This window comes from Centroberyx affinis, unplaced genomic scaffold, assembly GCF_046629955.1.
Source record: "Centroberyx affinis isolate AG114_WGS23_722 - 3 ecotype Tasmania unplaced genomic scaffold, CSIRO-AGI_Caff_v1 ptg004001l_1, whole genome shotgun sequence".
Lineage (NCBI taxonomy): Eukaryota > Metazoa > Chordata > Actinopteri > Beryciformes > Berycidae > Centroberyx > Centroberyx affinis.
In genome coordinates, this window is record NW_027281814.1 from 64739 (window position 1) to 80585 (window position 15847).

General features: G+C 41.0%; 1 protein-coding gene across 1 annotated transcript; it reads left to right on the forward strand.

The window, feature by feature from the left end:
* The first annotated feature begins 3350 nt into the window (after window positions 1–3350).
* hopx (HOP homeobox) lies at window positions 3351–11353 on the forward strand. Its single transcript, XM_071542056.1, has 2 exons — window positions 3351–3723; window positions 10378–11353. The coding sequence occupies exons 1-2, from the start codon at window positions 3574–3576 to the stop codon at window positions 10453–10455; spliced, it is 228 nt and encodes a 75-aa protein (XP_071398157.1). The 5' UTR covers window positions 3351–3573; the 3' UTR covers window positions 10456–11353.
* The last annotated feature ends 4494 nt before the right edge of the window (window positions 11354–15847 follow it).

A 15847-nucleotide genomic window follows, 5' to 3' on the forward strand; every position in this document is an offset into this window, starting at 1 on the left:
TCCATTGTGGACTCACAGCCACTCATTGTTATCTCATCACTGTATCTCTATGGCAGGCTCTTTAGAAGTCTTCTTATCCCACACCTAGAAGCTCTTGTGTTCAGAGACGCAGCAAATTACTGTGGTGTTCGCTGGCTCAGCAGTCTCTCAGTTATCTGTGTTTATTTATCAGAGGATTCTGGGGTTTTGGACACAACACTCCCCCTCTGTAGCTAAGGGATGCTGGTGTGTTGCCAATACAAATTCTCCCTGTGTAATATAACCGCTACAAATTCCTACTTTTCTGTCATTCTGGTCACATTCCTGTTACACCAGATTGACCAAATAAGAGTGTTTAAGAGAAAATCTGCGATATACAGGGATGTGGAGCGGACGGAAAACTCATCTAAATTCTAAATTTGCTGACCCTTCTGTGGCTAAAATAAATGTTACCCACCTTTCTTAAGGTAGTACTTGACATATAAGGCATTTACTCACTTAGATTAAATGGAAGTCAAATTTATTGGCTGAACTTTCAATCTAGATGACCTTTGTTGGGGCATCAAAATGATTAACAAGACTCAAAACAGCTAACAAACTGTAGCAGTAATTAAAGATGAATGTCTTGTAATGGCTTTCATCAAATTATGTATCATATTTGCCCTAAAATCAGTAGTTAAGAATGTGAGGTGTATTTAATAATTTGTGCTAACAGTGAAAGGAGACGCTATCCTGCTTCATGTCACTCCTTTACACCCATATCCGAGCTGTTAGAGAAAAATTATCACACTTCCAGCTAAATCCTCAAAGCGAACTTTGGATCATCCAGATATGAATTGCCTTTCTTATCATTAAATATGACCTTGATGATCTGTCACAGCCAATTGGCTCTGACAAATGTGACTCATGTGGCACTGTATTCACTAGTATATTGTATGTTTATCTATCATAAACCGATAGCAGCAGTATCAGTGTATACAGTGTTGTTAGACAAGGATCTGCTGTCCTGTCAGTGATACTGTACAACCTCCCTGTTTAAAAGGATGTCAGCTTCAACACATCCGTGTGTCTGGATTGAGAGTCAATGATACTTTTAAATACAAAACATATTGACACAGCATATGTTTACCTCTGTTAACAAAGTTGGAAGGAGGTTAGGTTACAGTGTGTGTGTGTGTGTGTGTGTTGAGGACATGTGAGCTGTCTGTCTGTCTGTCTGTCTGTCTGTCTGTCAGCAAGATTTCTCAAAAAGTTACAAGACTTGGCTGAAAATTGGTGGACAGATCGCGCCTGACCCAAAGATCAGTTGATTAGATTTCGGTGGTGATCTGATTTTCCAAAGTTAGACAATTTTATGTTTTTTAGCCACAACTATTATGCTGCGTTCATGTGCTTGGTGGGAAAGTCCGTCATCCAGGACTTCCAAGTCAACTGCTAAACAGCGTTGCATTCACATGCTGTTTTGTCAGAAAATCAAACCCAGAAAACAAACGATAAACAAACATAAACCATTACAGAGGCTGCAGCTTTGCAAGTTGGAAAATTGTTCAGTGTTGGCGGGTTTTTTGTGCTCTACTGAAAGACTTAAACTAGTCCTAGCTTGTCATCTGCATAACAGGTGGGAAGATAGTACGGGTTTGTGTAAATATTATGTGTATTATATCTATTAAGCACCAAAATCCAGGCAAGGGGAAATCTCCCAGCAAGCTTGGCGCTCCCTTAATTCGAGCTGTTCAGTGAGAGTACCACATAATTATGGGTCTAATCAAAATCCAAAGATAGCATCAAAAGGAAGTGTGTGTATGTGTGTTTGTATGTGTGTGTGTTGAGGGCATGTGAGCAGTAGCAGGCCAGTATTTACTGCTGCTACTGTAAGAGTCAACATGCTTGGTCAGGACATTTCCGTTGTAGCAAACTCACCATAACAGTCAGTCTGATCAAAGTCAGTCCACAGCAGTACAATGACGTTGCATTATAGCATTCAGAGGAAAAACATGTCTAGGGTGTGTGTGTGTGTGTGTGTGTGTGTGTGTGTGGTACTGGGGTGGGGGGTTATGATTTAAATAGAGTGTCTTATCTTAGTTGTCAGGCTGTTTACAGGTGTCAGTTGCCTCCCCAAGCATTGTGGTTTCCTGAAGTCTCCAGGCAAAATGTTGCATCATGAGAGCCAAATTATTATCAACATAAACAGAGACAGAATAAAATGAAATTAAGGTGCACAAGTGGCAATTTGTCCTTTGTTTCCTTTCATTCTCTTCTGTTCCAATCAGTGGCTCTTACTAGTCAGAGAATAATAATAATAAACTTTATTTACGGAGCACTTTTCAGAACCAATCTTGCAAAGTGCTTCACAACAAGGAACAAGTGCAAGGAATAAAACATGTAGTACAAATAAAACATAATGCACTGTAAAAACAAACAACAACAACATAACAGAGAGATAAAAACACAAAGCAAAATATATAGTAAACCTAAAATTCAATAATGAATGAGGCAACGTGGCTGAAATCAGAGCAGGATTATTGCATTTCATGGTATTTTATCTTTTATAGTATAACTATAACATTCCTATAGTAGTCATATAATATTCCCATAGGGACTTACAGTGCAGTACTTAATAGTGACTTTATTGTGACCTTATCATTCTTTATGGTATTCTTTTTTCTCCTATAATATTCCTATAGAGACTTACAGTATCTCTGTAGTGAGTATAGAGTAACTTATTTATCTCCCCTGCTGTCATTATAATATTCCCACAGTGATATTCCTAATAGTGATCTCTATCTTACTTTATGGCATTTTTTTAATCTCATGTGGTATTACTATAGTATTCCTAGAACATTCTTATAATATTCCTGCAGGGACTTTTATAGTATTTTATAATATATAGCCTACGTTTATAGCATTTTATTGCCTAGTAGCCTTTTAAAATTTATAGGATTAGAAGGATACTATAAAAGTATCAGTATAACTATAGTATTTTTTTATCTCTTATATTCCTATAGGGACTTATAGTGTGTCTGTAGTACTCAGAGTGGGGTTTATAGTGACCTTTTCTTATTTTATGGTATTTCTTTTATTGCCTATGGTGACACTATAATATTCCTGTAATATTCTTATAGTGTGTATCAGTGGTGAAGTATAGTGATCTCCTGTGGTATTGCTATAATCTATAACATTACTGTAATATTCCTATAGGGACTTTTGCTGTTCCCCTGTTTTCCCTCTAAAACGCACTGCAGGGTTACTGTTTGTTGCTCCTAGTGTTTAGGGGAGGGCTCTGCTCTGCTGGTGGGACTGGCCTCCTGACGTGCCTCTGTTGACAGTAGTAAAGCCTCCCCACACACACCGCCTCCACCTCAGTCCCGTCGAGCTGTCAGCTGTGAGCCGCTCAACGCTTCCTATACCCGCCGCTTCCGAGCCTCTGCTGCGCACTGTGCGTCCCGCGCGTCCTGACGCACGGCACTTGAATGGGAATATCCACTCCGGAGCGCGACTGAAGTGAAGTTTTCAGTTTAAAAAAAAAGAACAAAAAAAAGAAAAGAAATACCCCGAGAGACTCGAGAGAAGGAAGAGGAGGAGGAGGAAAGAAAAATGGCTTCTAAAGGGATGGAAAGTATGAAGTTAGCGGAGGAGCAGATCAAACTGCTGGAGGAGAATTTCACCAAAGTCAGCAAGCATCCGGATGAGACGACGCTCATGCTGATCGCTGCGGAGTGCGGACTGTCAGAGGAGGAGACAATGGTGAGTATTACTATTATATAATATTATAATACACCGTGTCCTTATAATGCTGTGTATAATCAGGAATGTAGTGGAGCTCAAACCCATCAAAACTCTGTTACCCACCTTTTCATTTGTTGACTCGAGTTTACCTTTAGGCTGACATGAATCTGTATAATATCAAATTCAGTGTATAGCCTACATCATATAGTAAGTAGTAGCAAACTGGGGTTAGCTATATGAGGATATGGTCTTTAAAGGGAGGAAAGGCATAAATCAATCTTTTATTAAAGTATAATTATTAAAGTATAAATTATTTCTTAATTGATAGCTGTTTTTTTTTTTTTTTTTTTAACTTATATTGGTGGTTTTGATACTTTATGTGATCAGGAAGTCATAGTTTACCCTCCTAGTTATTTACCACTACAATGATCATGCTACACTTTCTGATTATAGTGAAATCTAACTGTCTGACGCTCTAGATTCTTCTGCTCTGAATTCACAATAAACGTGTTTAATTAGAGGTTTAATAGCGGGATCAGGCGGAGAGGAGACCGTCAGAAATTAGCTGTTATCCACATTACCAAACATGATCCCCTGACCTGTGTTCAAACAGTTCAGCAGCAGTTTTACCCGCAATAGAAAACTGCCAGGCGCTTTATTTCCAGCATGTTTTTCTCCCCCGTTTAGCCGCGCATCACTGAACAAATACTATGCAGCAATTCTAGAAATACTGGGTCGGTTGAATAGGCTTGTCCCCTATGGGATCTCTATAATGGTCCTATAGGGACACATATTGTGTCTGTGGTACTCAATAGTGAGGTTAGTGACCGTAATATTTTTTTGTCTCCTATAATATTTCTATAATATAGAACTTATGGCATGTCTATGGTACTAAATAGTGAGTTTATATTGATATTATCGTACTTAATTATATTTTATTTCTCCTACTGGGACTTTTTGGGACTTGATATTTCTACATTTATCTTTCATTTCGATAAGGGCAGGCAGTGAGTCTCCTGTCTGTCTGCAGTCTGACACGCTGTCCCCAAAATAACACGATGACAGGCTTCTCCATAGAAAATTTATTCATCAGCTATCAACTTCCAGAGAGGTTTTTAGTAAAGATCACAAGCACCTACAGCACAAAAAAACATGACACCTAGCTTCAGGAAACTCTTCTTTATGATAACCGTAAATGTTTTTAATAGGGGGAATGAAACTTTACAAGTCAGGAGGATTTTGTCAGTGGGTAAATCATGGTGACTGCTGAGGAAATAACTACATAGCCTATAGGGAAATAAATATAAATATAATTCCTACTTTATTCATGTATGATTTTGGTCATTTTAGTTAAGATTTGTGAACAAGAACAAGTCTCTCCCTCAGCTAGAAACAACAGACTTTAATCTCTGATGTCATCGAGAGACAAGCCTGGAGCCGCTCCATTGACAATAAATGGAACAAGCTTGTGGACAGTGTGTCTTTACTTAGGCTGATCCTGAGATATCGGCTCATATTTTGGTTCTAAATCTTTTGCGCTATACTGAAATAATCCTCATTTGTGTGTAAACAAATACTGGAGACAAAGGCAGAGCCCCATTGATTGTCAGTGGAGCGGCTCTAAGTTGTTTTAGGGAGTTTGTGTTTCATCTTTTTTAGCTTTGGGAAGGATTATTGTTCAAGCTGCTGATGTTGAGTGATCCGTACAAGTTTACAGGACAACAGGGTGAAGTCTGTCTCAGAGGAGATTTAGACTTTGAAGTTGTAATCCATGAGTTCCTGTTTTTTTTTTAATTTAATCTTCATCTTTGTTGCTCAGGGCAAATTGCTGTGGTGTTTCCCAGAGATCACCTGTCAATCAAACAGCGTGGGCGGAGCTTTGATTTTCTGTTGGTGAAGTTTGAGTTTGTGTAGGTGGCGCTCTTTTCTTTATCTGTTCAGCCACGGTGGCTATCGCTGCTCATGCTAACTAGGACCCAGTTCTTCTATTTATTCCAAACTACAAACTATAGGTTTGAATCACTATTGTTTTATATCAATGAGTGATAGAGAGCAGCAAAACGAACATGTAATTATATGAAAATGTCGCAGATTATTACTTTAAGTATGCACTCCCCACCCCCCCATCCTCCATCTACAGGATTGGGTTGGATCTACAGGATTGGGTTGGATAGGACTGTAAAGTCTGTCCACCTGTCCAATCAGTGAGCTTGGAGCCAGATGTGAAGCTTCAGAGCTCCGATAACAGCCGAGATGTTGAAAGTGAAGCTCTTTCCACTGACAGGTCCAGATTTTACTCCAAAGCACTTTGTCTCCGTTTTTGGAAAACAGATTACCTGATGTTCATTGCTCAATATTCCCAAATAAAACAGATCATATCATCTAAAATGTTACTCTCATGTAAGGAAAAGTCTTCATTTAGCTAATACCAATCAGTAATAATCTGTAATGAGTTTCACTTTGATGCCAGCAAGTGTTTTGTAAGAGCAGATTTAAGCGATGGATATCCCATTTTGGAATAAAACCCTTCAGTTGTTATTCCGGTTCAGGATTTGGAAGGCAAACATCATGATAATCTATTTAGCTGTACGCACCAAGAGTTAGAGAAACCCTTCAGGGCTTTAAGCATAAATGTAAATTCTGTCATTTGAGTTGACGTCACATGAAGCGAACAAGTTCATGTCGCAGGCAAATTCCTGCTCGTGTGTTTGTGCTTGTGGGAGTGAGACAGAGGGAGGTGGAGATGGGGAGGGAGGGAGGTGGAGATGGGGAGGGAGGGAGGCATGGCAGAGAGCATCTGTCAGAATTTGCCTACAGTACAAACAGATCGCCCATCGACAGCGCCGTCGCCTCAGTCTCATGCCTGTCACTGGTTTTTCTACGTTGCTTCTGCAAACCAGTTCTGCCAGATTTCTTGGAGCTGCAGATACACAGGCAACAAAATCTGGAGTTTTAACTCTTTGGAGCACAGATCCGACCTCCTGTTTGCTGTCTATACAGAGAAAAATCAGAGTCCATGTGGTTACTCCTTATTCAGACAGACATGAGCAGATCAGTACAGTTCTGCACCACGAAGAGTGAAAAGTCAGAAGTTATTTTCCTCTCAAGCAATTTAAATTCCTTGAGACTTGACTTGATGCATGAAGAGAAGACTTGAGACTTGACTTGCGTTCTGGTGACTTGGGACTTGACCTTGACTTGTGTCTCAAGACTTGAGACAGACTCGACCGAGGTTGACTTGGTCGCACCTCTGAGAAATACACTTATTCGTTGAGTTGAAAAAAAAAAGAATATCACAATAGTCAAAAGAAATTGTTTCTGTTCATATGTAACAATATCTGCTAAAGTAAGCAAAATCGCATGTTAAATAATCAAATTGATGTTCATCGCATTAAATCGCATGGCAACATAAAGTACGGTAAAACAGCAGAGATTTTGATCAGCATTTGGTTTTTATCATTAATTTAGAGAGGAGAATTGTGTATCACAATCACTCGATATGATTTCATCACAATATTATTCTGTTGAAAGACGATTAACAATAATATTGGATTATTGTCCCGCCCTGGCTTCAGTCTAACATTACTTAGACAGAAAAACTCTGCTTCTTTGGCTCCGCCTGTTAAGATTTAACTCAATCAGTGAGATTATTTGTGCTTCCAGAAAGCCAGCAGCTCTGCCTCCTAGAAAAGTTTGTATAACCAAACCTCCAGTACGGACTGGCTCTCCGTCCTGCTGCTGGTGACTGAGTGTTTCCATTCTTCGTACACAAAGGTGGGAGAAGCTGGGCCGTCCTGACAGGGAAACCCGGTCCAGGGTGAGGTAAAGGTCTTGGCCCCTCATCAAAAGACCTGACTTCATTTCCAGCTGACGTCTTTTTTTTTTTTTTCTCTCCTCGCTTTCTTTCTTTCTTTTGCAGCCAAAACTCTTGTTGAGTGTTTGGATTTGTGAACAAAGCTCTCATGTGAGTGGCTTTACCTAAGGGACGCACCCCAGCTACCACTCCCTGTTTCAAATTAATAGCGTTTACAGCGTGCTCCAGCCTCTTTATGGCATGTTTGGACTTCTTTCATAGACCTTTAGCTCTGCAGTATCTTTGCCGTAAAAAGGTGCACTCAAATTTGAAGGACTTTGTTATGTAATCCAGTGTTAGTCAATGGAAGAGAAGCACAGTTGTCCTCTTCATCGGGATTATTATTAATCTCACTACCATTATTGTTCATAAAAGATTTGTGTATAAAATGCTTTTACAAGGCTTTGAAAGAAGTTTAGAAAAAAGACAAGCAGCAGAACTGAAGTAAGACAAGCACAACATGAACACAATAAGAGTTTGATTCCAAAATGAGATGGAAAAAGTGACACAGTGTAAGTGTATAAAAACATTTCTAGCAATAAATTAGAACAAATGACAACACCTTTGCAGACTGGCTCCTCTGTGGTTTAGAGATCCTGAATGATGAGCTTCAGGTAATATTTTCCAAATTGTCTGAATGTTCTGCTTTGTGGAAGTGAACCATAGAAAAAAACAGGAGAGTAAAATAAAGAGCGTGGGGACTAGACGTGTTGGCGTGAACAGCGAGAGTTAAGAGGACATTTCTTGAATTAATTTACTCTCTCTGCAATTTCAACTGCAAACACAGACCCCGGGCTCCAAATGGGAATCTCATGTGTCTTCGGCGCAGATGAATGTGGAAACCGGTTCTCCTGCCAGGCGTATCGCTCCAGCAGCGAGCCAGGGAGTCTTGTCTGGAGGCCGGTGGTTTGGCCGGCCGTGTCGTCAGTCTGACTACCCCCCCCTTCCCTCCCCTCCCCTCCCCTCCCCTCCCCCCCTTCTCACTGTTATCGAGGTGATGTCAGCCTTGTTGTGGATCCCTTGACAACCCGGGCCGCAAAACAATGGCGTGTCGAGTCACGGGCGTGTGTCGAAAACCGCCATCGTCTGGTCAGTGTTTCGCTGCCGGCCCGGTCAGTGCCTGCATTCTCCGAAACAACATGCTCATGTTTTCTGGTTCCCCTCCTAATACAAGTTCCTCTGTGAGTCAGCGGCCACGTTTACACACACGCAAGAATGTGACTGTAATGCGATAACGGCAATAATGTGAGTAAGGCCGGACCCATGTCAACACCGTACTCCTGAGTTAGTCATTATGGGCAGAATCTCAGTAACATACGAGCAGTGTTGTGATTTCCCTGCCATTAATCAGCCCCGGTCTCATGAAATTTCAGGTATGAGCGCAATGTCTTAAAATGAAAATAACAGGAAAAGTGAGAGAAATACGTTTCCCCAGCAGGAAAAGGATTTAGTGGAGGAGAAAAGGCTAGAAACAGGAAGTAGTTTGACAGTGAAGAGTGGTGGAAAGTAAGGCTGGGGGGCGGGGGGGGGGGGGGTCGAGGGGCGGACGTATTTACCTTAGACTCGGACAGACCTGGGTTCAATTCCAAACTTACGTAAAGAAGTTTTTCTACTGGGAGTGAAGTTTTCATTTTCAGCTAAAGTTCTTCTAATTTAACCCTAAACTTACCCTTAACCATCAGCTAAACTTTTCACATGACGAACACAAAATTTTGTGACACCAGTCAGAATATGCGGACACTTTAATTGCGTTTCTTTAAGTGTGATTAGTTGCATCATTGTTCAGTTTTTTGTTCTACCACTTGTTTGTTTCAAGATTGTTTATTTCCACGGCCCTTTATCACATGCATGTGTCAAAGGACTGTACAAAGAATGAGCCTAACTAGAACTAACAGAATGTTATAGTACAAAACCTCAGGAAAAGCACAAGACACACAAAAACAGATTTTATCAAGACATAACAGCCTACCTATTCTACACAGCCTGACCTGCCTACTTGAAGCCTCATAATAACCACATAATAACAGGTCGCATGTAAACAGGATTATTAGGGGAAGTGACACTTTTAGAGTCATGTAAATGGCTTTATCACATCACTCTTAGAAGGGAGGTGACAACAAATTTGTTGTTACATGTGTAACACATTTTGTGTAGATTTCCTTCATGTGTTGGACAGTTTAACACAATTTGTGTGTTATTTTCAGAATCCAACAACAGCCTGACCTAAAACAAGTAGCTCAGTAATTATGTTTTGGCCCTGTTTTTAGTCAGTTAAATTGTATATTAACTATATAAACTGAATGAATGAAATGTCCAGTTATTGGTCTTTTTCACAATCTTACCCTCATCATAATCTTCACCAAATCAAATATTTCATAATTTAATTTGGGCCAACATGTGTATAGTTTACTAAATTTGAAAAGAGAAAAAGAAAGAAAAAGAGATTTATCCTAATGTAATTTAATCTGATATTTCTCAGTCTTAATCAGGAGGCAATAGTCGAATTTCTGTGTGCATGTAAACACAGCCAATGGCAGGAAAATGATATCAGTGCTAACAATGCATTTGGGGGACCCGGCCCTCAGCGTTTAGTTGGACACTACAGGAACCCCTCCTGTGTGATTTCTCAGGAATATTCCTGTCCGGACTGAGTTTTGTCACTTACCTCACTGCTCTCCAGTTTCAGGCTCCGCAGCACTTTGTGCCAAAAGCAGCTCGGTTTGGGAACTGAACACCTTGTTGCTGAACAATAGCTGTAACGCCATCGCTGCTGCCACCTGTTTGTAAACGTCTCCTTTTCTCTGTGTGTTTCTTTCTAGAAATGGTTCAGGCTACGCAACGCACAGTGGAGGCAGGCGGAGGGCCTCCCGGCTGAACTGGGATCTGTGAAGGACTGAGATTGATGTTACAGAAGAAGAAAACCTCCGACCGCAGTGTGTGAACCCGACGCCTGAAGCCCCTCACTGACCTGACTTCTCCTGGATGAACTGACCCCCCCCACCCCTCCCTCACACACACACACACACACACACACACACACACACACACACACACACACACACACACACAACCAATACACTTCCCTGACTTCCCTATTCCCCCTCCCTTTCCCCTTCTCTTCCTGCTCAATCTCTCAGTCATTCTCTCTTTTTATATCTATGAAGCTATTTTAACTTGGAATGTGAAGAGTTTGTGTGTGTTGTTGCCAATATAACCGCCATGTTTACAGAAATAAACATATTGTTATTGTTATTATAAGTTAAAATGTCTGGAGCGTGCTTTTGAGGGTTTTACGTCTCGTGTGAGGTGATCGGGGTCCGAACGCACTGAGGAAGCCAGGTTACAATGGTGGGAAGGCTTGGATGTAGTTTAGAGAGGGTGTGTGTGTGTGTGTGTGTGTGTGTGTGTGTGGTGGGGGGTGGGGGGTGGGGGGGTGTTTTGAGGCTTTGTTTGTGTGTGTGTGTCAGCGGGGAGCGCAGTTTATAACATCAAGCTTTTCACCGGACTATAAAAGATGTAAGGAAGCGCCTGTGTTACAGTAGATGCTGCTGGAATCTGCTGCTGCTGTCCAGGGACGTCTGGGTCTGCTGGAACATTTCCAGAGGAGGGGGGGGGGGTTAGACATGTGAGCTGAATGAACTGAATGGTATCATGGACTAAACAAATGGCAGGTGATGTCATTTCATTGTCTCCTTTCCCTTTGACTCCACTCTTTAAACGGATGCCCAGCTGTGAACACATCAGCCAGTCAGGGCATCAAAAAAAAAAGGGACAATAAAGGAAAAATCCACATTAAAACAGTTTAAGGTTCTGGGTCCATTTTGTTGTTTGGTGTCATTTTCTTTCTTCGCGGATAACTGACCAATTGTAAATGATCTCCAGCAGCTACAATGGAGTTTGAAAGCATAAACTGTTTCAGCGATCTAAAACATCAACGGTATTTTGCACCAATGTTCAAGTTCAAGTTCAAGAACTTTATTGTCATTGTGCAAGCACAACAAAACTGCAATTACGTCAACCTCAAATGGTGCATTGAATTAAAACTTCACATATATACAAAGACTTTCCATTTACAAAGAATAAATAATAAATATAAAATATCAGCATAAAAGTACAGAATCTAAGCAATATACAAGATATAACCAATAAAAATACAATTAGCGATAAAATACAACTACAACTAATGAGGGTGCAAAAACATCAGCAGCAAAAGTGCAGTAAAGATGCAGTGGACAGATATGGAGTGATGGTGTATTGGGGTGTACTGGGGTGTTGAATGACATGTGTGGTTATAGGGAGAAATCCATCAATAGACCAGAATGCAATGCAGCAACAAGACAGGTCGGGGTTTGAGTCAGGGGGGAAAATCATTCTGGGATTCTGGGATCATTCTTCCGCTCGTTGAGCAGCAATCTAGATGTGTTAACGAGGTTCTGCTTAATCTGATTGATTTTATTCTGATTCTGATTATGTTTCAGTCGTCAGAGTATTGCCTTAATTGGGTTAAAATCGAATTATTAGTGTGTCATTATGTGTTGCGGTTGCACAAATTGTGTTGGAGAGGAATATAAATGGATGCTGTCCCAAAACTAGGCAACCAGGGTGAAAAAAGATTGAGAGCGGAGAGAGAGAGAATGGACAGAATTGGTCAGTTTCTCATTTTACGGGACAGAAGAGAAATCCTGGACTCCCTCTGTGAGAGATGGAGAGAGAATGTGAGAGATGGAGAGAGAGAGAGAGAGAGAGGATGAGGTTTCCTGCCAAACAGCCTGCAGAGAAAGCGCTGTGATCGTGGGAACAGCCGGCACAACGAGCTCGACAGAAACCAACACCGACCCAACAGGTAGTTCAGCCGCTCGTAAAACACACTGCCGCTGTTTACAGTGTGTTGTGACAGAATGTGTGCACTGGCACACGCTGCACACACACACCCACACACACACACACACACAGGAACAGGAACACACACCCACACACACACACACACACACAGGAACAGGAACACACACCCACAAGCATGCAGTGAAGTATGCATACGTTTGTATTACTGTGCTTGTGAAGACCTTCACTGACTACATTCATTCCTTAATCCAGTGGATCTCAACGAGGGGTCCGGGGACCACCAGGGGTCCTTGCAGGGGTCCCAGGAGGTCCCCAGAAAATTGATGAATTGTTAAACTTCACCATTATTTCATTTACAAGAAGTTAACACAATTAAAGAATGTAGAAGAATGATTATTTTGATCATAGTTTCACTGTTATCTCTACCTACAATACAGATAGTCATGGAATTCTGGACAAAATCAAATCTAACAGTAAAAATATTCTCAGATTTGGGTCCAAGAGAAAAAATCTCATCAAATGGGGGTCCGTGGCTCTAATGTGGACTAAATTAGGGGTCATTGATATGAAAACAGTTGAGAATCACTGCCCTAATCTATCACTAATCCTAATTCTGTTCTTAACCCTTTTAAAGAAGTGAAGATCGGCAAAATCTCCTCACTTTGGAGGAGCTTCCTCATCTTTATATCCTTGTGAGGACATTTGATCCTCTTAAGTATAGAAATACTAGAACTCACACACACACACACACACACACACACACACACACACACACGTAGAAACAGACGCACACAGTGGTGTCTATTTCCTATGCCTGGGGGTATTTTCCTCTGTTCAGCTGAGTGTGTAAAAAAGTCACACCCACTAAAGAAAAACAAGCGTATTTGTTTAGAGTAGGAGAGAGAACACACACACACACACACACACACACACGGTTACTCAAGCCCCTGCTGAAAACACAGATTATTTCCCAGACCCCGCCTGTCTCCAAGTCGCTGATAAGTCACACCATGTAATCTTACAGTTTGGATTGCTTAACACAGTAAATCCCTCAACTGTTGCCACTTCCTCTGTGTTTCTATGCATTTCTGCTGCTGTAAATAGCAGCAGCGGGTCAGTGAGCCCGTCCTGCACCCTGAAGATCCGGGTTCCCCCTCAAACCGCCTCATGTTGGCAAGCACCCGCTGTGCTGAAGTGTCCCCTGGGTGCTGTTCTGTAGCTGATCCTGACCTCTGACCTCCCTGTGGAGGGGGGACAGGGAAAAGAGGAATTCCCTACATGGATGAATAAATTATCACATTATTGTATATATTAATAGCCGTTTTACAGGCTATAATAGGTGCAGAGTATACACAAGTTTGCATCCCCTTTCTTGCAAAATGTTTTAAAATTCCCTCCCTAACCTTCTCCTTCCCTTCATCTACATGTTTTCTGCCCCATAGCACAAAATGACCGTAATATCTGCAGGGGGTGGATAGGGTTGTTGATCAATGCCAGTGACGCAGTGATTACTTCACCAGCTGCTGACATTTCTGGCTTTCAATACTCACTTTGTGCTCTGTTTTGGAGCAGAAACTCCCCACCCACTGGACTTTCAACACACTCCCAATCTCCTTCTCCCCCACTGAAGACGGAGCGATGTCCGACATCACGACACATTTCAGCTACGAGGGCTAAAAAAAACTCATTCTCAAGACAAAAAAAGCAAGTGACAAAGCAAAATACCCTTTCAATTTCGATTAATTATGCAGCAATGGCTGGAAATAACTAAGTCATACCCAAGTAAAATAGATGTAATAACTAGTTATAGCATTAGAATGACTGAGAAATACTGAGTAATATACAAGTAAAAGGTGCTTTTTACTGTTGTTTTGTTGTTTATGTAGAATTGAAGTATGTTTGTATACCTACAGTATGTGCACATTGTACTTGTACGTCTTTTCTAAAATACATAATGTATTATTGTATGTATTCTACATTATAAGCAAATGAAAACCTAATGAAAAAACATAGATTGTTTCTGCACAGGTGGAGTCACTTTCTGTACTGACTGTCCCTCCTCTCTGTGACGATAAGTCAGTGCAGACAGTGTGTTTCTTTCATTTCGAAATAGTTGATCCTTCGCCTCCAGCAAAGCTCTAAGTTTTCAACAGTGTGTGGTAGAGCCACTTATCTAATACAATTACTGGTAACTGCCTCGCTGACCTTTGAATGTCAATGTGATATATGTGCTGGGGTACAGACGGAGGATGAATGGTATGTGTTTATGTATCTGTATGTATCTGTATGGTGTGGTTATGTTTCTGTGCATGTACTGGCTATGAAAACAAATGTCCTGCGGGACAATAAAGACTATCTATATCTATCTATCTATCTGTAAAAGCACCTTTTGTTTACTTGTATATTACTCCGTAATTACCGTCATAACTAGTTATTACATCTACTTTACTTGGATATTTCTTAGTTATTTTCAGTCATTACTGTGTAGTTAATGACCTGTAATTTAAAGGGTTACCAATTATTACTTGCATGGTGCCAGAGACTTGCATATGAGGAGACAAGTTCTATCAATGTTGTTGTAATTCCTACTGGTTGCCAATAGAGGTAGATAAAGTAATAACTTACGTAATGCCCCTTTAACAAGTGAATTCAATAAGATATCAGCTTTTGTCAGCATTCACCTGTCAGTTTATTTCAGGAAAAGCGCAGAAGGAGCAATTTGTAAAATATCTTGCATCCACAAATGTGTATTTTAGGCATTTAGCTGCTGCCTGACGTATCCAGAGTGACTTACAATGAAACCAACAGCGGAACAAACTTGACTTCCTAGATCCCTAACATTACAAGCGACCAAGAGTAAGGAGCCCAAAGGTCAGAAGGGTCACAGAGCCCCCGACAATAGATGCAACACTCCTGCTCCACTAGAATGATGGTGTATGACAGAGGAAGTATATCAAACAGACTGGCTGTGTTCCCGCCTGTCTGCAGCTCGGTCTGGTGAAAGGCTGGTCTGAGTGGTTGATGGTGCAGCAGAAGAGCCCATGGCAGTGTGTGCAGAATTTGAATGGAGTCTGGTATTGTCTGTTGCTAAGAGGATTCAGTGAGGCTGCGAGGAATCTGTCATTCAGAAGCTGCCGGCCTCGGTTTGCATCACTATCTCAAACCTTGACTCTTTTATTTTTTTATTTTTTATTTTTTTATTATTCCAGCCGTGTGACACTAATCTGATCTTTACATCGCCGCTTCACTTCACCAGTGAATTAATTTTCTACACCGGGGATGTTTTAATCCGTTTCACTTCCCCTTACTTCTCACTTAGGCATTTTGTTGTTTTACTCTTTGGTTTGTTGCCACTTAGTTTCTGTGCCCAGTTCACCTGTTTCCAGTTTTTGAGGTAATGTTCTCATTTCGCTGTTGTCATGAAAACCTTGTAACTCCCATTGTGGT